Raw genomic sequence first — 22,900 nt, 5'->3', positions numbered from 1 at the left:
GTTATCAAGATATATGATTGTGTGTTGTTTGTTGTTATCTAGATATTTGATCGTGTGTTGTTTGTTGTTATCAAGATATATGATCGTGTGTTGTTTGTTGTTTTCAAGATATATGATTGTGTGTTGTTTGTTGTTATCTAGATATTTGATTGTGTGTTGTTTGTTGTTATCAAGATATATGATCGTGTGTTGTTTGTTGTTTTCAAGATATATGATTGTGTGTTGTTTGTTGTTATTAAGATATATGATCCTGTGTTGTTTGTTGTTATCTAGATATATGATCGTGTGTTGTTTGTTGTTATCAAGATATATGATCCTGTGTTGTTTGTTGTTATTAAGATATATGATCATGTGTTGGTTGTTGTTATCAAGATATATGATCCTGTGTTGTTTGTTGTTATCAAGATATATGATCCTGTGTTGTTTGTTGTTATTAAGATATATGATCATGTGTTGTTTGTTGCTATCAAGATATATGATCATGTGTTGTTTGTTGTTATTAAGATATATGATCATGTGTTGGTTGTTGTTATCAAGATATATGATCGTGTGTAATGTTTGTTGTTATCAAGATATATGATCCTGTGTTGTTTGTTGCTATCAAGATATATGTGCATGTGTTGTTTGTTGTTATTAAGATATATGATCATGTGTTGGTTGTTGTTATCAAGATATATGATCGTGTGTAATGTTTGTTGTTATCAAGATATATGATCCTGTGTTGTTTGTTGCTATCAAGATATATGTGCATGTGTTGTTTGTTGTTATCAAGATATATGATCATGTGTTGTTTGTTGTTATCAAGATATATGATCATGTGGTGTTTGTTGTTATCAAGATATATGATTGTGTGTTGTTTGTTGTTATCTAGATATATGATCATGTGTTGTTTGTTGTTATCAAGATATATGATCATGTGTTGTTTGTTGTTATCAAGATATATGATCATGTGTTGTTTGTTGTTATCAAGATATATGATCATGTGTTGTTTGTTGTTATCAAGATATATGATCATGTGTTGTTTGTTGTTATCAAGATATATGATCCTGTGTTGTTTGTTGTTATTAAGATATATGATCATGTGTTGTTTGTTGCTATCAAGATATATGATCATGTGTTGTTTGTTGTTATTAAGATATATGATCATGTGTTGGTTGTTGTTATCAAGATATATGATCGTGTGTAATGTTTGTTGTTATCAAGATATATGATCCTGTGTTGTTTGTTGCTATCAAGATATATGTGCATGTGTTGTTTGTTGTTATTAAGATATATGATCATGTGTTGGTTGTTGTTATCAAGATATATGATCGTGTGTAATGTTTGTTGTTATCAAGATATATGATCCTGTGTTGTTTGTTGCTATCAAGATATATGTGCATGTGTTGTTTGTTGTTATCAAGATATATGATCATGTGTTGTTTGTTGTTATCAAGATATATGATCATGTGGTGTTTGTTGTTATCAAGATATATGATTGTGTGTTGTTTGTTGTTATCTAGATATATGATCATGTGTTGTTTGTTGTTATCAAGATATATGATCATGTGTTGTTTGTTGTTATCAAGATATATGATCATGTGTTGTTTGTTGTTATCAAGATATATGATCATGTGTTGTTTGTTGTTATCAAGATATATGATCATGTGTTGTTTGTTGTTATCAAGATATATGATCATGTGTTGTTTGTTGTTATCAAGATATATGATCATGTGTTGGTTGTTGTTATCAAGATATATGATCATGTGGTGTTTGTTGTTATTAAGATATATGATCATGTGTTGTTTGTTGTTATCTGTCTGTGTTTTCCAGAGGAGTTGGTGTTGGTGGTTGATGTTTGCTGTATTTTTTGTGATTGCTTTTTATGTAACATAAAATTATGAAGATCTGGTATGATTACCAATGAGACAACCTTCAACCAGAGACCAAGTGTCACAAAGATTATCAACTGAAAGTCACCTTACAGCCTTCAACAATGAGGAGCTATAAAGGACCTCCAAATAATAGTTTATTGTGGTACTGGATCCTACACAAAACATATTATTTTCATCTAATCCACAATGATTAGTTTAATCCTTGAAAATAAACAAATCTGCTGTAAATGACTTTTTTGAAAAGTCTTACAAGTGTGTTCAATATGTCATACATGATTCAATCGAGGTGTTTTTATTTTAAATTTTCTCTCACATTTATATGATATACCTAAAGCCAGAGATCCATCAAATAATCAGGAAATATTAACAAATATATCATCAGACAGGTTTATACTGGTAATTTCTAGTCTTCAATCTGACTGCAAGGCATATACAGATTCATTTTAAGGTGAATTTATTTGGCCAACATAAACATTTTCAACCAGCACTATCATGCATGAAGGTCAGCCATGACAGATGACTTCCAATCTTTCAATAATTTTGGTAGGTAATTTTCCTTTAATCTTTTTATTTTTGACCATTATTACTTTTTTCTTTATATTTTTGCACATTCATAATTTTTATTCTTTATATTTTTGAACATATCAATTCTTTATTCTATATATTTTTGCACATTACAATTCTTTATCCTTATATTTTTTCACATCACAGTTCTTTTTCTTTATAATTTTGGACTTTATAATTATTTATTCTTTGTATTCTATATTTAAGCACATTGTAGTACAATCTTTATTCTTTATATTTTTGCACATTAAATGATTATAATTCTTTATTCTTTATTTTTGTTGCAAATTAGAATTCTTTATTCTTAATATTTTTTCACATTATTATTCTTTATTCTTTATTTTTTTGCACATTAAAATTCTTTTAAATTATTTTTTTGCACATTCAAATTCTTTTAAATTATTGTTTATCTGTTTGCACATTATAATTCTTTATTCTTTATATCTTAATACTTTTTGCACTTTATAATTCTTTATTTTATTGCTTCATTCTTTATATGTTTGCACATTATAATTCTTATTCTTTATTCTTTGCACATTATAATTCTTATTCTTTATATTTTCGCACATTAAAATGCTTTATATTTTTGCATATTATAATTATTTATTCTTAATTATTTTGCATATTAAAATTCTTTATAAGTTAAATTTTTGCACATATATAATAATTCTTTATTCTTTACATTTTTAAACATGTTTCTCTTTTCTTTATATTTTTGTTCATGATAAATATTCTCTATTCTTTATAATTTTATTAGTTTTATGTACCTATTTATTTTCTATCCTATATATTTTGGCCAATCATTTTTTTGCTTTTCTTTATTCGTTTGCTCAATCTTTCTGTGGTATTGACCCATTATTCTCTATTCTGTTGAATCCCATCCCACTCCCACTAATTTCTTTCCCTAAATTTTATTCATTATTAGACTGGAATCTGAAGTTAAGTCTTTCAATCAGAAAAAAACTGAAATAGTCAAATTTCACCCTCGAAAAAAAAAAAAAATATAAAAAATTTGAGATATACAATGATAAAGTATTTTTGGCCTTGAATTGACTTTTGGAAGAGTCCGATTTCAATTAAAAGTAAGAATTTCATTTAAGATAATGGTTGAACTTACAGTCTTGCGTAAGATTTTAACTTAATGCACTTAAAAATTAATGGATTAAAAAATCTGAAAAGTGCATAAAAACCAAATGTCTTTCTATCAAAACTGTGACAACTCGTTCATCTAAAACCAGTGGCGAATCCAGAGGGGGGGTTCCGGGGGTGCACACCCCCCTTTATTTTTGCCAATCAATGCATTTGTATCGGGACATATGTTTTGCACCCCCCCCCCCCTTTTGCCCAGGGTTAACACCCCCCTTTTGAAAATTCCTGCATCCGCCACTGAAAACACAAGCAATAAACCTATTTAATACCATAAGTTTGACATTTTATTCAAGATTAATTTCTAACTAAAATGCCTTATAAAGTTGTCAACATTACAACACTGACAACAAGCCTTGAGAAAGAGAAATTACATGTCTCTGGTGCATTTTTAACGATTCGTCAAAACAATAAATGATGAAATAGCTTTTGATTTAAATCCAAAATAGAAATAAATGTCTCCTGGGTTGAAATTTACGACTTTCCCTTTTTTAACGAAAATATTACATATCCTAAATGAATAATATTAGGATAAAGAACTTCCGTTATATTCAGTGTAAATGGCGCCCTCTAGGACAATGAACTGATAATAGGCACTTTTCAACAAGAATAAAGATTTGTTGATTTCTCTGCATAATTAAAGCTTTGAATTAAATCCTTTTTTATCCTCTTCCAGTTGTGTAATTGCAAATAATAAATCTAAATACCTTGCATTCATTTCTGTCATTTAGGTACTAATGGTAATGAAGTAATATCTGCTTAGAAATAAGATTACTGTTCCTTAAAATGAAATTGATATTTAACAAATCAACATAAATTTACCGAAGAGTTAAATATCTCCAAGGAAAATTCAAAACAAAAAGTCGCTTTTCAAATGACAAATTCAAAAGCTCAAAAATATCAAACGAATGGAAAAAAAGTTGTCCTTTTAATATTCCTAATTAGGAACATGCATTTTCTTATGTAAAAAATAGTGGATTTAAAACCTGGTTTTATTATAAGCTAGCTAAACCTTCCACTTGTATGACTTTTAACATCAAACTATCTAGACACATTTAAATGGGCCACAAACCATTGTTTTCTCTCAAGAGATTTTCATCCCAAACGGGAATCGAACCAGGAACCTTTGTGTTAGTAGTCCGATGCACTAACCACTACACCACGGCTCTTCTTGGTCATCAATAACACAATAACTTGTAAAAGTATGCAAATGCATACCGTAACTCAGATTTCAATGCAAAGCCTTGAATAACTTTTTAATTCCAACCCAATCAGTGCATTTTCAAAAAAAGGAATAAATGAGTGAAAAAAAGAAAGAAAGTCAAACATTATCTAATTGCCAGGATGAAGAACCCACATAGACTTAAGTTAAGAAATATTGAGTTATTATTAAAATTGTGTTTATATCAGTGGCAGATCCAGAAATTTTCATAAATGTGGGCCCACTAACTGACCTAAGAGGGGGCCCGCTTCCCTTTATAAGCAACAATTTTTTTTAAAGGGGGGGGGGGGGGGGGAAGGCCCCCCTAAATCTGCCTCTGCATATTTCAATTTTCCTTCAAGGGCAATGACAGACCTCTAATAATCAGCAGAGATACAAACATTACAAGAAAATATAATCTCTGAGAAAATTGCTTACTAATATTTAATTTGAGATCTTTATTCACCGATATTTTTCCATCTACTAATAGAATATCATTGGCGGATCCCTTGGGGTGGCTGAGGAGGGGGAGGGGGGGTTCCGGAGGTTGGAACACCCCCTTTTTTTTTGGACAATCAATGCATTTAAATGGGAGCACATAGTTGGAAGCCCCCCTTTACTCTGGGTTGGGAACCCCCCCCTTTTTAAAATGGCTGTTCTTTACTAAATGACATATTGAATACCCTTAGTTAAGTACCTAAACTGTAGGTCTTTCACTCACGGTATTCAAAATGTCATTTAGTACCTTCACTAGTTGTTTACACAAATGCACTGAGAAATCAGACCACATAAATAAGAGTGTTTTCCCTAGAATATTTTTAGAACTGGGAGTCTGAGGATGGTTAAATACATCATTAACTTTGAGGGCTTACATATACAATGAATAAAGCATTGCAAACTTGATGCAGTGGCAGATCCAAGGGAACCCCCCCTTTTTTTTTAAATTTCTGGATCCACCCCTGTTGATGCATGATTAAAGGCCCAAGTTAAATAATAAAAATTATTCTCATTAGAAAATTGCTGTCTCGGCATAATCAATTCTTATTTCTAATACCTCCACAAAATTATAAGTGTAATTATAAATTGTGTCAGAATGGCTGCATGTAGATGCACCAAATCTGTATGCATGGTTGGATGTATCTTTTATAATGGAATTTATCCCTTTTATAATCCATAAAATTCCAAAATAACACAAAACTACAGTTCTATCCTAGAAATTGAAAAGGAAGTTTATTGTATCCCACTCAGCACAGTTCAGGAAATTTTGAAACCAGTGTTCAGAAAATTTCTTTTAATTTTCGAAATATAATAAATTTCAAGGCAATCCAAAGTCTAATATAAGAAAGAAGATATGGAATGATTGCCAATGAGACAACTATCCACAAAAGACCAAAATGAGACAGAAATTAACAACTATAGGTCACTGTACGGCCTTCAACAATGAGCAAAGCCCATACCCCATAGTCAGCTGTATATCACTTGGTTGAAGAATAGCAATCCGTATGATAAAACATGATTCAAGTGCAATATGATCTAACATCTATTTTTGCCTGATTATGTTTTCAACAAGAACTTCTGGAAGACCAATTTTGTGTCTTCAATTTTATTACATACAATTAAATCCACTCCTTAGGAATCTATTTCGAGCTCTATCTGACCTTCAGACAGTCATTTACTTCTAAATTAAATTCTCTAAACTTATAGTAAGTTATAAGGTAATGATTCTTAACCAGGAAGGCCGTAATGTTTTATCAAGGAGCAAAATCCCTTATTTTGAAGTATTAATGTCTTAAGTTTTTGGTAGGATTATTTTTAACCAATGCAGAGTCAGGAATTCTTTTATTTGTTTGTTTACATTTTTATTTAAGTGAAAACATTAGATTGGTCAGTATGGACAAAGAGAGAAAATAAAAATCTTATAACTCATTTAAGACATAAATATGTACTTATTTTTCATTTATTTAAAAAAAAAAACATTCATGGTAAAATATGAAAAAATATAACTGTAATATTTTGGTAAAGAGTAATACAAAATGAAGTCTTGCGTAGGATTTTAATTTTATTTCCAAACACGGAAGTACATGGCTTATTTTATGTCTTCCATCATTAAGTATAATTTTATCAATTCATTTTATTGCAAGCTGAGACTGACCTTCAGATAGCACTTATTTCTAATAATTCTTCCAAGTAATTCTCTAAAATCTCTAAAGATAAACAGCCACCAGGAAGAAAATTAAAAGTACTGAGAAAATACAAAACAAATTGATGTACTTTGGATTCATTATTATTCGTGGGATACCAATTTTTGTGGCTTTCGTGGGGTGGGTACTGGCGAACCACGAAATTAAATGTTCAAAGAATAACAAATTTTCTATAGGCTTGTATGTAGACTTCAGCAAAACCACGAAATTAAATATCCACAAACTTGGAAGTTTTCCATAATCCATGAAAATTGGTACCCACGAAAATAAATGAATCCACAGTATAACTTTTTTTGCTTGGTTTATAATTTGGAAGTAAAAATGATAAAATTTGTGTCTCAAATAATTACACAAATAATCAATTCCATGAATCTTAGAATTTACTCGTTGGTCCTTAAGGACAGGAATTTTCTAAATCTAATCATTTTTACTATTTCTTTAACTTCTCTGATCATTAAAAGTTTCATAGATTCAACTAAGAAAGGAAATATAAAACATATTGATGAATAAGTGCAATACAAAATGATCATGTCAAACATTTTTCACTGGATCAATTTCAAGAAAAAGAAATGTATTTTTCTTGTACAGTGAAATGAACAGCTGCCAATCAAATCCCCAAGGAGCACCTGCATCAAATAACTGATACATGCTGATTATCAATTATAAACTATAAGATTACAGATAACAGATGACTTTTATTACATTTTAACAAGAAGACAAGATGGTTTTATTGAGGGATATATGCTTTCAGACAGTAATTTCAAGTTGACCTTTTTCTGTTTTAATCAAGTTATCTAGATCAGTCTGATGGGTATATTGGAGTATATATGTATTTGTGTTTAATGCAACAACCAGTGGTGAATTGGGGACTGGGGACGAAGAGGGCTTTAATGCCCCTGACCCTCTGACCTTGGACAAAACTGAATTCAATTGTCTCAATTGTGTTTCTCTTAAGACTTAACTAATATGACATAGGCTTGGAGGTTATTTTACTATTAATGACGTCTTTACTCCTGTACTCAAACCCTGAATGTTATAAAATTAAGTTTTGTTCCTGAGTTTAATCTCATTGCATGATGATGACAATATTGAAAGGTTGGTTCATGTCCAGTGGCAAGTTATAATGTAAATTCAGGACAGGAAGATATTGATGTGGTAATTAATTTAAGATTCCTGCTTCCTTTCAGATTAACATAAAATTGAGAATGGAAATGGGGAATATGTCAAAGAGACAACAGCCCATCAAAGAGCAGATAACACCAATGGGTCTTCAACTCAGCAAGAAAATTCAGCACCTGGAGGTGGGCTTCAGCTGGTCCTTAAATAAAAATAGCATGTACAAATGTAGGTTTGTATGTCTCAATTGTTTCAAAACATAAAAAGCAGTCACTGAACCACGGACATAAGGTCATATAATAGATGGATACTTTGTAACATAAGTTTTTTTTATATAGAATCCAATTTTTTTTAACTTAGTCTGACAAAGTATATAAACTTAATTTTATACAAATTCAAACTGTCCCCTCATCTCTATGTTTTGCATCTTGGCATCTTCGTCACAGACGAGACAAACATACTTGTATATAATTATTGCACTAATGTGTACCCATACTTAACCTTCCATCTTTTTTCAGTATTATAATCAAATATTTGAAATTATCTTTGCACAGCAGACATTACTTAAAAAGAGGTTGCGTTGCATTGGAAATTATTGTATTATAAGTAGTTTAATATTGTGGTATATTGTAATACTGTATAAAGTGATAAAAGTCAAGCTGGAAATAAATAATTATATAATACTCTATATGCAAATCAGCTAAGAATTTTTATTGTTACTGTTATAAAATTTGCAAGTAAAATTTCAAAGGAACTACACACAAAAAGATGTAAATCAATTCAGCAGTGCCTCAACTTTTATGAGGGTAAAGACCTTGTAATAAACCGAATTACGAACTATGTTACATGCTTGTCTATCATGCAATTAGTATGCATGTAAATTCCAAGTTGTGTAATTCTTTTCAAGGAATAGAAGTGTTTAATTAAAACTGACAGAAGCTCAATAAACCATTCAAAAACCATTGCTCTCAGAACTTAAATAATTCAAAGCACTCAAAGCACTGTAGGCCAAAGAGAACATTATTCATTAACAATCAGATTTGACTTGCTAAGTAGGCTGTTTTCCCTGTTACATGATATTATGTGAGTTTTCATTTTGCTTTTCATGTTGAGTAATTCCATCTGCTTGTATTTTTTTTCTCCTGGCCAAAAATCAAGACATTGTACAAGTAAAGAAGTATGCATTTTATCTGTAATAAAGTTACAATACAATCAATTGAATATCTGTTTATCTTAAACTGTGTGTGTTGTAGGAGTTTATAAAAGCTGCGATCATTGGGAGAAGATCTTAGGTATGGCTACTTCCCAAACTTTGCAACACCAATGAACAACAGTGATGTATGCCACATATCTCATGTTACACTTAAGACATATCTTATGTTACAGTTAGACCATATCTTACATTATAGATAAGACATATCTCATGTTACACTAAAGACATATCTCCTGTTACACTTAAGACATATCTTATGTAACAGTAAAGACATACATTATGTTACAATTAAGACATATCTCATGTTACACTTACATTGTATATCATGTTACAGTTAAGACAAATCTCATTTTACAGTTAAGACATATCTCATGTTACACTTAAATTGTATACCATAGTATGTTACGTTATGACAAATCTCATGTTACACTTAAGATGATCTCATGTTACACTAAACATATATCTATGTTACACTAAAGACATATCTCATGTAACACTAAAATGGTATATCATGTTACAGTTAATTAAGACATTTCTTATGTTACACTTTTTAAACTTGTCTCATAGTATAGTGAAGACATATCTCATGTTACACTAAAGACACATCTCATGTTACAGATAAGATATATATCATGTTACACTTATATCGTATCTTAAGTTTCACTTATAATGTATCTTATGTTACACTTATATCATATCTTATGTTACACTTATATCGTATCTTATGTTACACTTATAATGTATCATATGTTACACTTATATCGTATCTTATGTTACACTTATATCATATCTTATGTTACACTTATATTGTATTTTATGTTACACTTATATCATATCTTATGTTACACTTAAATCATATCTTAAGTTACACTCATATTGTATCTCATTTAACACTTAAAAGACACATCTCATGTTACAGATAAGACATACATCATGTTACACTAATACATATCCTATGTTGCAGTTAAGACAAATCTCATGTTACACTAAGACAAATATAATGTTACAGTTAAGACATATATAGTGTTAAACTTAAATTGTATATCATGTTGCACTAAAATTGTATATCGTTGTACAGTTGAGACGTTTCTTATGTTACTGTTCAGACATTTCTTATGCTACACTTTAAACATAACTTATAGTACAGTTAAGACAAATCTCATGTTACAGTTAAGACATATATCATGTTACACTTAAGATATATCTCATGTTACACTTAAGACATATATCTCTTGTTACAGTTAAGATATATCTCTTGTTAAAGTTTAGACATATCTTATGTTACACTTATATCGTATCATTTGTTACATTTATATCGTATCTTATGTTACACTTATATTGTATCTTATGTTACACTTCTATCGTATTTTATGTTTCATTTATATTGTATCTTTTATGTCATACTTATATAGTATCTCATGTCACACTTAAAAGACATATCACATGTTACAGTTAAAAGATATATCTCATGTCACAGTTAAAACATATCTCATGTCACACTTAAAAGACATATCACATGTTACAGTTAAAAGATATATCTCATGTCACAGTTAAAACATATCTCATGTCACACTTAAAAGACATATTGCATGTTAAAGTTAAAAGATATATCTCATGTCACAGTTTAAACATATTTCATGTCACACTTAAAAGACATATCGCATGTTACAGTAAAAAGATATATCTCATGTCACAGTTAAAACATATCTCATGTAACAGTTAAGCCATATCTTATGTTATAGTAAAGACATATCTTATGTTATACTTAGACATGTTCCATGTTACATTTAAGACCTGTATAATCTTACAGTTAACAAATATCTCATATTATTGGGACGAAGTCCCCTATGAAAGTAAAAAAATCAATAAAAAAATAATTGAGAAAATTTCCTTGTAGACTACTTAAAATTATGAACTCAAAATTGTTCAAACTTTTTTTTGTCATGTTTTGAATTCCCGCATTTGCGCAGAATGCAGAAATCTACTTCCTTTTTCTGGTCTTGTTGTCGTGTTATTATGAACTAACGTTACCTGATGCATTGCGTTTCTTTGCTTACATTGAACATGACGTCATCATTACTTAACCCTTACCATGCGGAATTGTTTTTAGAAAATGTCTAATTTTCGTTTATTTGCAAAAATATGCAAATTATATGCAAATGAGCTCAGCCCTGTTGCTGTAGCATATTGATTTCTTTAAATCTAACATAGGTGATCACGGGGTGGGGTGGTCGGGGTGAGGAGGCGGAATTTTTTTGGCAGGAATTTGCCCCAAAGTGGGTCAACAGGTGGAAAAAGCGTCAATTTTGCCGATTTTTCACCCCTTCTCTTGACCCAGAAGACCCAGGGTTGCTGGTTAAGGTATCCAGCTGTAGCCTGCGTGTAAAGTGGACCCTAGTGAACAAATTGACCCCAACAGTTGTTAGGTCGGAGTGAATCTGATCTTGATGCATCAGTCTACAGAAGGTCATTTGGACCCAAAATACTGAATTTCACGATTTTTGCCGATTTTTGACTTCGAATGGACCCAAAACCGGAAGTAGTTGTTTTCTATGCGTATTTCAATAATAATTATGATCAGCAGTTATATGGCTGTGGGTTTGCACTATCTTTGCCAGTTTTATGCCTCTGAACTTCTTGTGTAAGATACAGATGTGAAGCCTACCCCTCCAGAAAACCGATTTTTAGCCAATTTCAATTTTCCAAGTCCGTATTTGTGCTCAAAATGCTACTTATACATGAGAAACGTGAATATGGATAGCCTGAGGTTGACGGAACATGCATAACTTTTAAAATAAGTATCATAAAGTGGACTTCTAAAAGTATGGAACGCCATTGGAGCCAAATAACGGTTATTAGGGTCCGCCCGTCAAAAGACGGGTACCGCATGGTAAGGGTTAAATAGCGTCACAAGAAAAATTCCTAACAACGGAACCAAAATCAGAAATGTTACGATATATCCGTTTCTTTTCTTTAAACAAATATTTAAGTTACAAAAAAAATAATTCATACAGACATTCATCCCATTTCACAGGTGATGCCTGCCTCATATTAACAATTAAGACGAATCTCAAGTTGCAGTTTAGACAAAGCTCATGTTACAATTAAGACATATCTCATGATAGAGTTAAGAAATGTCTCATTTTAGAGATATGACAAAAATCATGTTTTAGTTAAGTCATATCTCATGTAACAGTTCAGATATATCTCATATTACACTAAAGACATACATCATGTTAAAGCTATTACATATCCATGCTATACATCTCATGTTCTAGTTAAAACACATCTCATATTACAATTAAGACATATATTGCATATAACAGTTGACACCAATGCACAAAAAAGCTGTCAGAAACATGCCCTTTTGGAGATATAAAAAACATATTTTTTCAATAATACCCAAGGTTCATTTCTTTATTACTAAGTTAATTTATATTATTTTAGAGTTCGTAATAAAATACTTGTTAAAAAGAAAAATCTGTAGAAACAGTGATTTTTCTTTTTTCCATTTGCAACAGAAGGGTAATGCATAAATCTACATGCTGATTTCAGATCTACTATTAAAAAATTAATCGACTTTTCCTGAAAAGAAACAAACCCTGAACGGACGCACAGACCAGAAAACAACTAAAACCAATTATGACAGACAGCAACGACTGGCTCATTCTAAGCTGACATGACAAAATGTTAAACATTTCAAACAAGTACACAAGTCAATAAATTACTTGTTAACTTTTTTTGTTAGACCAGACATTAACTCAAAACAAATGGCTAATGGCCTACCGACTTACGAAGAATAGAAAACTAATAGCCTGAACCATTGAACAAAGTACTCAATCACTGTATTATAAATAACCTATAATAGCCATGGAAATTGGAAACAATTAAAGGCGAGGAAAACAGTCTACAAAGAAACGGCTTCCCTTCTCTTATCATTTTTATATTTATATGACATTTACATTTGAAATATTACATCTAAAAGTGCACCTACACTCTAGGTTGTTGTTATCATGTTCAATTTCAAAGAATTTATACTATCAATATTTTGCCATTAATAGCTATAAAAACAAATGTCCAAGGGTGGTTACATGGGTTGATAAGTTGAAGGTACCCTTGCTTGCATATTTTACTGCCATTTTGTTTTTGGTTGTTGGAAAAGGGGGGTGTCATTTCAATATTTTCAGCTAACTTTTATTTTCAATTTTACCATTTATTACTTCTTCTAAATATTACAGTATTCCATTTTGGCACTATTTTTTTATCCTGTTATTCTCAATTATGGAAACCCAAATCCTTTTATACAGAATATTTTAACATTGAAAATTTAGTATCGTTTCAAAATTTGACAATAAGAATTAATCAAGTTATACAATAAACCATAATTAAAAACAAAAATACCAATATTTGTCAAAGTACTTTGGCAAAATAACAAATAAAAAGAGGTTTGTTTAAAAGGAATATTCATTGTTCTGAGAAAGTGTCAGTTTCTTAATGGAAATGTACTCCATAAAGATGTTATATCTTTTGTAGAAGATATATTGGAAATCTTGAATGGAACATTACTGCTGTAATGGAACAGTAGAGCTCTTTAACATTTGGTCGCTACAATCTTTCAATTATAAACAAATCTTTAGTGTGGACGAAAATAGTGTGACTTCATTATCATTCTAAATGTACTTTAGTGTTTAAAGACTTCTTGATTAAAATTGAGAAAGGAAATGGTGAATATGTCAAAGCGACAACCACCCGACCATAGAGCAGACAACAGCCGAAGGCAACCAATGAATAGATTCAGAATGAGATTTAAGTGAAGTTTTACTTTGGTTATAACAGATAAAAAAGTGACAAATTTCAGATACTTAATGGACATGTAAACTTATCAGTTGCAAACAAACTGACAACACCATGGCTAAAAAACAACAACAAACAAACTAGACAAACAAACAAAGAAAATGACAACACCATGGCTAAAAAAGAAAAAAGAAAACAACAGACAAACCACAGTACACAAAAAACACTTAAGTAAAACTCAAGACAGAGCAACAAGAACTCCGAAAACAAAAAAAGAGGGGTAATAACAGGTGTTCCAAAAAGTAAGCAGATTCTGTTCCACATGTGGCACCACCAGTCATGTTGCTCATATTAGTACAAACATAGTGAAAAGTCACATTTGGGGAAAAGTCAGATCTATACGGAATATAGAGATAAGAGCTTATAATAACTTCTGCCAGCTATTGAAGTTTTCACATGGCCTGGGCCAATATATTATTATTTCATAGAGCAAAATCTAAAACTTTATACTCAGTATATCTCAACTAAACTAAGTTTTATTTGTGTTTAATATAGTGTAAGACAAAACCAAAGATTTTATTATAAGTTTATAGATGTCAAGTGCTAAATAACTTGAACAGTTCACATTGTTTAGACAATCTTAACGCAATTAATCATGGTGTTTGTAAGGAAAAAAAAACATATTTACCATAAATGTAGGTAAAACATATTTTGAATTGAGTTATCTATCTTTTACCATAACTAAAGATAGAACATATTTTCAATTGAGTTATCTATCTTTGACCATAACTGCAGGTAGAACATTTTAAGTACAGAGTTATCTTTCTTTAGATTCATTACTGCAGGTAAGTCATATTTTGAATTGAGTTATTTATCTTTGACCATAAGGGAAGGTACAACAAATAGATGCATTCACTTCCTTTTGCAACTGGTGTTATTCATGACAAATATTATTATAATACTATATACACATTCATAGTTTATTGAACATCTGACTATATATCATTAATACATTGCGTTAACATGCAAAATTCACTGTAATACATAATGTTTTGTTAGTGCATAAAATATGATTCTGTAGTTATTTGGTAAACTTTTTGGGAATATTTAAGGTATGAACGCAAAGGAACTTTATGCAAGCTGAAATAAACAGAAATACAATTTACTGTGTGACAACTGGCATAACTGAATTGTGATTTTCTTTGGTTGATACTTTCAAAAGTATATATATACAATCTTAGTAACCATGGTAACTGAGCAAAAATCCATAAGGGATCTCCTTCTCATCATATGTTACCATATCTCTCAGTTTGATTCTAATCCAATGTAGGGTCCTGTCAATTATCTTATGAAAAAGCTTTCTTCTTAGTAACAATGACCTTGATTAATGACCTCAGAACCAAACTTTATATTTCACACATTGTATGTTACCATATATATACATTTTATATATATACAGTCTGGTTTTATTTAAACCTGAAAATCTGTTTTTAATCATTCTATTTCAAGTAACTTTGACCTTGACCTTCAAAAAAATATTGAAGAGAACTTCAATAAATTTAAAAAAAAAAAGGTCAAAAAAGTGGTTGATCTTCAAATTTAGTAATTATTCAAAACAATGCTTATTTGACTTTTGATTCTCCTGTAGTCTGGTTATTCAACATTTTGAACAAAATTGAGAGCGACTCAAATCTATCAACACAAATTAACTAACATGTCTGTCGCCATACACACTTACCAAATATATGCTTGGCCAGGATCAAAATGTCGTTCAGTACTGGTTCTTTTCCTCTAGCCTCTTTCCTACCAGACAATGGGAAAAAGGATTTTGGTTTCCATGGTTTCTTCTTTGGTTCTTTTCCATGTGTTTGGCTATCTATAAATAAAACAATTGTTTGGAGATTACTTCTGACAATGAAATAAAATTGAGAATGGAAATGGGGAATGTGTCCAAGAGACAACAACCAAAGAAAAAAACAACAGCAGAAGGTCACCAACAGGTCTTCAATGTAGCAAGAAATTCCGGCACCCAGAGGCGTCCTTCAGCTGGCCCCTAAACAAATGTATACTAGTTCAGTGATAATGAACGCCATACTAATTTCCAAATTGTACACAAGAAACCAAAATTAAAATAATACAAGACTAACAAAGGCCAGAGGCTCCTGACTTGGGACGGGCGCAAACATGTGTGTGTGTGGGGGGGGGTTAAACAAGGTTGTTTTCATGTTGCTACAGAACTGTTGGGTGACTACAGTGTAAAGATTGCTATCCAGAATTCTTCTGTCAAGCAGTATCTTCTATGACACAGGAATAGGGTGAAATTTTGTTTATCCAGAATGTATTTACTGTAAATTCAGAAATTATTGCAATGTTTTTATTATTGCAAAAAATTAGACCGGATAATAAACACAATTATTATTAGCTCTTATCATTTATGTTCCCCTTTTTTCATTTGCAGTCTAAACTTCAATCCCAGTCTTTCGATTTTGCATTGACAACTTAAACTATCTATTTCAAACAAGTTCATCTGGTCAGTTTTATTTGACCACGTTAACTTTGATAGTACAATCTGGCTTAAGTCTAGACCTTTGCCCATAAAAGTAATTATAAATGAAAATGTAGCAGACATTCCATTACCAGAACCAGGAACTTAGATCATTTATACATAATTGTTTTTGCCTCACTATTTTTATTTTCTCTCACTAATTGAACAACACTTTAATTCAAAGTAAACAAACAACAACAAACATTTAGAAATGTCTGTTATCATTAACTTTTACTCATCAAATTATCTTGGCGGTCTAGTCTTTAAATTAATTTATTCCAAAAAAACAGCCCACCGAAAACTTATATGCATAATCTAATAGTAAATCTTCAAATTAAGAAGTATCACCTTTTAAATAGGAAGAAGTGTCTAGACATAAAGAACTGTAAGCAATACAGCAATTACCATTAAACAAGAATCATTAAGCTTTGAACTTCCTTCTTGCCTTTTTCTTTATTAGAAATAGCTAAGTCCGTTTATTTTTTAGTTTGAATGTCCCTCTGGTATCTTTCGCCCCTCTTTTCTTTTCAGTAGCTTCTTAGAAGTGTAAAGGAGATATAGTAATATTATTTTAAGAAAAACAACAGGAACCTTAATTTTTGGGACAAAAAACTGCTGTTGTACTAACTTTTCTTCAGTTCTAGCAAAATTCCATTCTAAATACCAACTTTCTAAAGTCTGTTATATGAGAGAAAAAAAGGATACTAATGTTGCTTTAGGGAAAATGAAAGAGTTTTTTTTTTTGCAATCTTAAGAATTTATTGTTCATAGTTCATAACTCTGAACAGATGATTAAACCCAAACAAAACAAAAAAAGAAATGTACATATGAAATAAATATAAATAATGTTCTCATCTCTTATTCAAACATGACTGCTTTTTTCTTTCAATGAAATCAACCTCTCAAATAATGCCTCCCAAAAGAATTTTGTTTTTTGATAAACACAATAAAAATATTACAATCGTTTTAAAATATCATCTATTATTGAAGCAATGATTTTACAAATATCAATTAGTCATTGTTTTTTGTCCAATGGGTATTCTAATACAAAAGATTAACTGCCCTTAGAGGAAAACCATAAAATAAAGATTACTTTTTTGTTGACATTAATTCAGATTATAATTCATTTCCACCCACAACTGTCACTTCAATACACATTCTACAATGGCATTCAGTCATAAAAAATCATGTTTTTACTTAATCTATTGATGGATTTCTATTTGCTTAAACAACAGGGCAAACAGTTCATGCATATTCAGGATGAGAATAAAATAGTTCATGCATATTCAGAATGATAATAAAATAGTTCATGCATATTCAGGATGAAAATAAAATACATTATGCATATGGACCATAATTTGCTATTGGGCTCCGTTTCCTATAACTATAGAAAAGTGATAAAATGTGAATTACTGTAAGAAAAGTTGCAACTACATCTAAAGATGCCATTATTTTTATCAACATACAAGTGTATGCTACTCTTCCCTAGAAAAAAAATTAAAATATAAGAATTTCAAAGATTCTACAACCGTATTTTTGTGTTGTTTCTCGCGTTACTTATTGCTTCCAAAGAGCATAACGCTGACTGATTTATAGATAATCGTCACCGGCAAATTCGTAACTTTTGCTTTCAAATAACAAAGAACATCGACCAATAAGAATAGTGAGAAGAAAATGCCGAGAACTATAAGTATTTATGTAGCAGATGTAAGAACAGTGGCGTGATTTTTGTGTCCGATTTCGTAACGCAATTTTTAGATGATGTAATCTGCTTTGTTGTAATAGAATTCTTAAAAACAATATGCAAATATGAACTCTCGCGAGATGTTCAAACAGGTAAATCCGAGATGATTTACATTCTTGTTTTGATCTTCGTAATAATTAAGCAAGAAAATTACGTTGTCGTTATGCGTTATATTTCACACGAAACAGAAGTCCAATTATTTATTAAAACTGTTTTTGTCCTTAAGTTCTAACCATTTCCGGTCATACGTGAAACACGTGACTAACATGTGATAACGCCATTACGGCCGGATGTACGAAATACTAGGTCTAAACATTGTTTTTGTTTCCAACGGGATGTTAGCAAACATAATATGTAGACTTGTTTCGTCTTGTTAAAAAGAGAAAAATACAATTGTCAAAGAGATTGCGCCAGTGGTCTGTTATTTTTCCTATGTGCATAATGCTACATACGATCCTGTGTGAAAATAAATGCCCAATGACTTGACAAAATCGATTTCATATTTGACAGACGTTAGAACACACTTCGTTTCCCGATAATGACGTGAAGAGTCCTTGGAAAAATCAATCGAAATTACGTCTCTTATCATTGTACCAATGCTCGTTGGATTGATTTAACTTCAGCAGTAAATATTACTGGATATTTTAGGTGAATAAATATAATTTAATAACAAATACATGTTAATATACCGTTACACTTAGAATGTACAAAGTTGGAATCCTGTCACAGTTTTTAATTAATATTTTTTATTCATGTTCTGCAAACACTTATCAGAAACGCAATAAACTTGTCAAAGGAGAAGTAAACTTTTACCATGCATGACTTGAAAGGAAGTACTTTACTGATTTTAGCCCACTAAACTAGGTTAAAATGTGGAAACCATGTAGATGGTGAACAGGTCACAAGCATGACAAGTATCACATTGTGCCTATTTTAAAGATTTTAATTCCAAGTTAAAAGTTTTTTTCTTTACTGGATTTAAAGAATGTTACATTACCAATGATTTGGAATAAATTGTATATAACTGGAATATCAAAACCAAATATAAATACATTTTTTTTGCTTAAACATCAAGATACAACAATTATGGTATCCTGTATTAATGGAGAAAATATGGAAAATTCTGAATAAATTGTACTAATTGTTTTCAAAACAAGCACATATTTAGGAGTTTTATAATACTGTTACATTTAAGGAGGCTCGCGGGTATAAAAAAATCGGCCAAAAATTAAACATTTGTTTTTTCATTAAAAAAATTATTTATTACACAATTAGCTATTACTTTATAATATGGCACAGAAATCACCAAGACAAATCGATTTGATTTTGCCACAGATGACTTTTAAAATGCTCATATCATTGAAAAAGCTCCAAATTATCTCCCTTTGGTGCAAAAATGTCATTTTTGGACGTTTAAATTGAAATATCTTTTTTAACTCATCGGTGACCTATATTTTTTATTATTGATTTCAAACAAGCTGTACATAAACTAAATAATTGTAAAATTTTAGGGATTTCTGTAATTTAGTTCTTTTTTTATTTCGATATTACCAATATTTCTCCTATTAGTTCAACAGAAAAAAAGGACGTTAACAAAAATGTATGCTTCTTTCGGAGGCAAATTGTGAGCTTAAATGAACAGTGACCCCATATTTTTGATTTATATTTCCATTAGGTATAAGATAAGGTTTAATCATAGAAAAACATAGGAAAATCCTATATTAGAAAAAAAAAGTTGATTTAGACCCGCGAGCCCCCTTAAGATGGATTTTAAGAAAAAGTATACTGTTCAGATTATTTTAAGCAGATTTTGCAATAAAATAAAACTAAAAAAATGCTTTCGGTTTCTTATGGTTTCCTGTCAGGTTTAAAAAAACCTTTAATATAACATTGAAAAAAGATTTTAAATATTAACATGAAGCAAGTTACACTAGTAATGGTGTTTATTTACGCCTTTTGAATTATATTGTGCAAAATAAAGAAAATAAAGATTGGTTTCCTGTTTGGTTTCATGTCACGTAAACGGTGAATCAAAATGTATTAATTTTTTCTCGAAAAACTCAATTGTTCCATTCATACTATTCTAACACCAACACAACCCATCAAATAAAAGTTAAAATTTTAGAACTTATAAAAAAGGATACAAAAAGAAACCAAAGGCCGAATTCCAAATTATAGTCCATATTCATGATGAGAATAACATAAAGTCTTCAACAATAGTCAACTGTCCCTAACTAATTTGTGCTAGATCAAATTATAGTACATGTGAATCTCGGCTGTACTGTAAGGAAATTTTTGAAATTAGAGGTCAACAACAAGCACATTGCAAAATTATTCTCTTGCCAAAATTTCAACTTGTAATCGGGCATCGGGCGAGGACGTTTGAATATTTTTATCCTCGGGTTCGTACCAGTTTCCTGGGATTTGAAAAGCAATTCAAAAGTTCTAAATTCAATAAAAAGTTCACACTTTTACTATCAAATATGAAACAAATACTATACTCTTTAAAACGATTTTCAACACCTATCAACCTAACCCGAACTTGTTGAATTTAAACTGTTTAAAACCCTTTCTGTCCGATACTGTTTAAACCAACTGTTTGAAACTATAGTCTGGAACCTAAATGTATAGAACTGGTTTGAAACCTAAATGTATGAAACGGGCCAGACAGTTTGGAACTATTGGCTGAAACCTAAATGTTTGGAACCTGTCTGGAACCTAAATGTATGAAACTGGTCAGACGGTTTGGAACTATTGTCTGAAACCTAAATGTTTGGAACCTGTCTAGAAGGACTAAACCTTAATGTATCAAACGGGCTAGAACCTGAATGTATCATACGGGCTGGAACCTGAATAAAAACAAATGTATGGAAACTATTCAAACTGTTGTAAACTTTCGACGTATAAAACTTAATTAAAATATATATGTCTATAACTGTCTGAACAACAGGGCAGCACTAAGGTATGGTATGTCAGCAAACACTCACTGCAATAGTGAGAGATGTGAGACGCCAAACCTTAGCACCAGCCCTGTTTGGACAATCTGTACCGAACCAACAGTCTCAGCCTTTCTATATTCTTTCCGCAGGTTCCAAGCACTTCACTTTACTTAAACCTTACCGACTGCCTGCTATGAACTACTTCATTTCCATCCTTTCCGATGTTCACTGTCTGCTGTCTTCGGTACAAATGACAATTTACACTGAATAGCTACCCACTATTTATACTTCTAACGCGGACCTCAAAGAGAGCACCCTAGCAACAACTGTACAGGTAAAGCGTCTGATAGCAACCAAGGATAAAGGGATGATTTTAGATAGTTTTCAACGATAAAAAGATGATATGGGAAACTAATAGAGATATCAGAAAATATATAACTGTAGAACTCTTTTTATATTCTTAAGCAGTAAATTCGTAACACTAGTAAAACTTCAACATCTTTAAAAAAAATATATACTATATCACTTTTATTTACTGCGCTAGGCTTGACAGTGACTTCTATGGGTGTCCATCTGATCCATTTGTCTCTGATAAACATTTTCTCCTAAGCAATCATGCAGCATCTTCTTGTTTCTATAGTTTATGTGAACCACAAGTTGAATTGTGAGTGAAAGAAAAAACTAATTTGCTATAGTCTTTAACCCATAAAAACATAACCGAGTATGCTTTAAAAGATGCAACTTTAAATCCTGCATCCAAGAAAATTGGTACTTGGAAAAATACATAAAACTTAAGTACAGATTTCAATCACAGTCATAGTTAGTAAAAGAAATAATATATTTAAATACTCACAAGGTTTAAGAACTTTTCTCTCCTTTATTTTAGTAAATTCAGGCTGAACTTCAGTTACTTTAGTACAGTTTGGTGAACTAGCTTCCTTGGACACAGGTGTGACCTCTGACCCTGTACTGTCGTCTGCTTTGGGTGATGATGTGCTTTTCAACACTTCTTGAACATCATTGTATACTGAACCTAAAATAAAATGAGACCTTTCAAATTCCACTGAAGATATTGATTCCAGGAAAAGATTTCCCAATCACTTCAGATATCAGTTTGCAATTAAGGTTGAACATAGTCATGATAGTACAACAGTTCAAAAACAGAAACTGAACTCCTTATAAAGTACATTAATTTAATTTGCACAATAAATGTAAAACATCTTTATTTTAAAAATACAAATTTCTTTTTTTTCTGAAAGTGTCAGTTCATCAATTCTTACGATTTAACAAGCATGTTATATATTGATAAGTTAATGAACAGAGAGCACTTCACGTAAACAGATCGACAGCCTGATCTATAATTGTCATTTCTGATTAGAGGTTTTATCCTTTCAAAGTTTTGACGATTATTAAAACTTCATTAAAATTAACATTTCAATACAATAAGTTTAGGTCCTGATACATCATGATACTATTGGCATTTATCAATAGTTTTAACGAATAGAATTGTGCAATGTATTTTGTACATTGTACATGGTGATCACACTATTAAGTATATTATGC

General features: G+C 30.8%; 1 protein-coding gene across 1 annotated transcript in view; it reads right to left on the bottom strand.

The window, feature by feature from the left end:
• The window catches only part of LOC134695646 (gem-associated protein 5-like), a 153,259-nt gene that overhangs the window by 74,576 nt on the left and 55,783 nt on the right, over positions 1–22,900 (bottom strand). Inside the window, exons 16-17 of the mRNA XM_063556963.1 lie at positions 22,191–22,370; positions 15,848–15,985 (exon numbers count right to left, since the gene is read on the bottom strand). Of these exons, the coding sequence (XP_063413033.1) occupies positions 15,848–15,985; positions 22,191–22,370 (318 nt within the window). The remainder of the gene's footprint in view (positions 1–15,847; positions 15,986–22,190; positions 22,371–22,900) is intronic.

Source organism: Mytilus trossulus, chromosome 14, assembly GCF_036588685.1.
Source record: "Mytilus trossulus isolate FHL-02 chromosome 14, PNRI_Mtr1.1.1.hap1, whole genome shotgun sequence".
Lineage (NCBI taxonomy): Eukaryota > Metazoa > Mollusca > Bivalvia > Mytilida > Mytilidae > Mytilus > Mytilus trossulus.
Note: the sequence above shows the minus strand (reverse complement) of the source record. Positions and strands in the feature narration are given on the sequence as shown.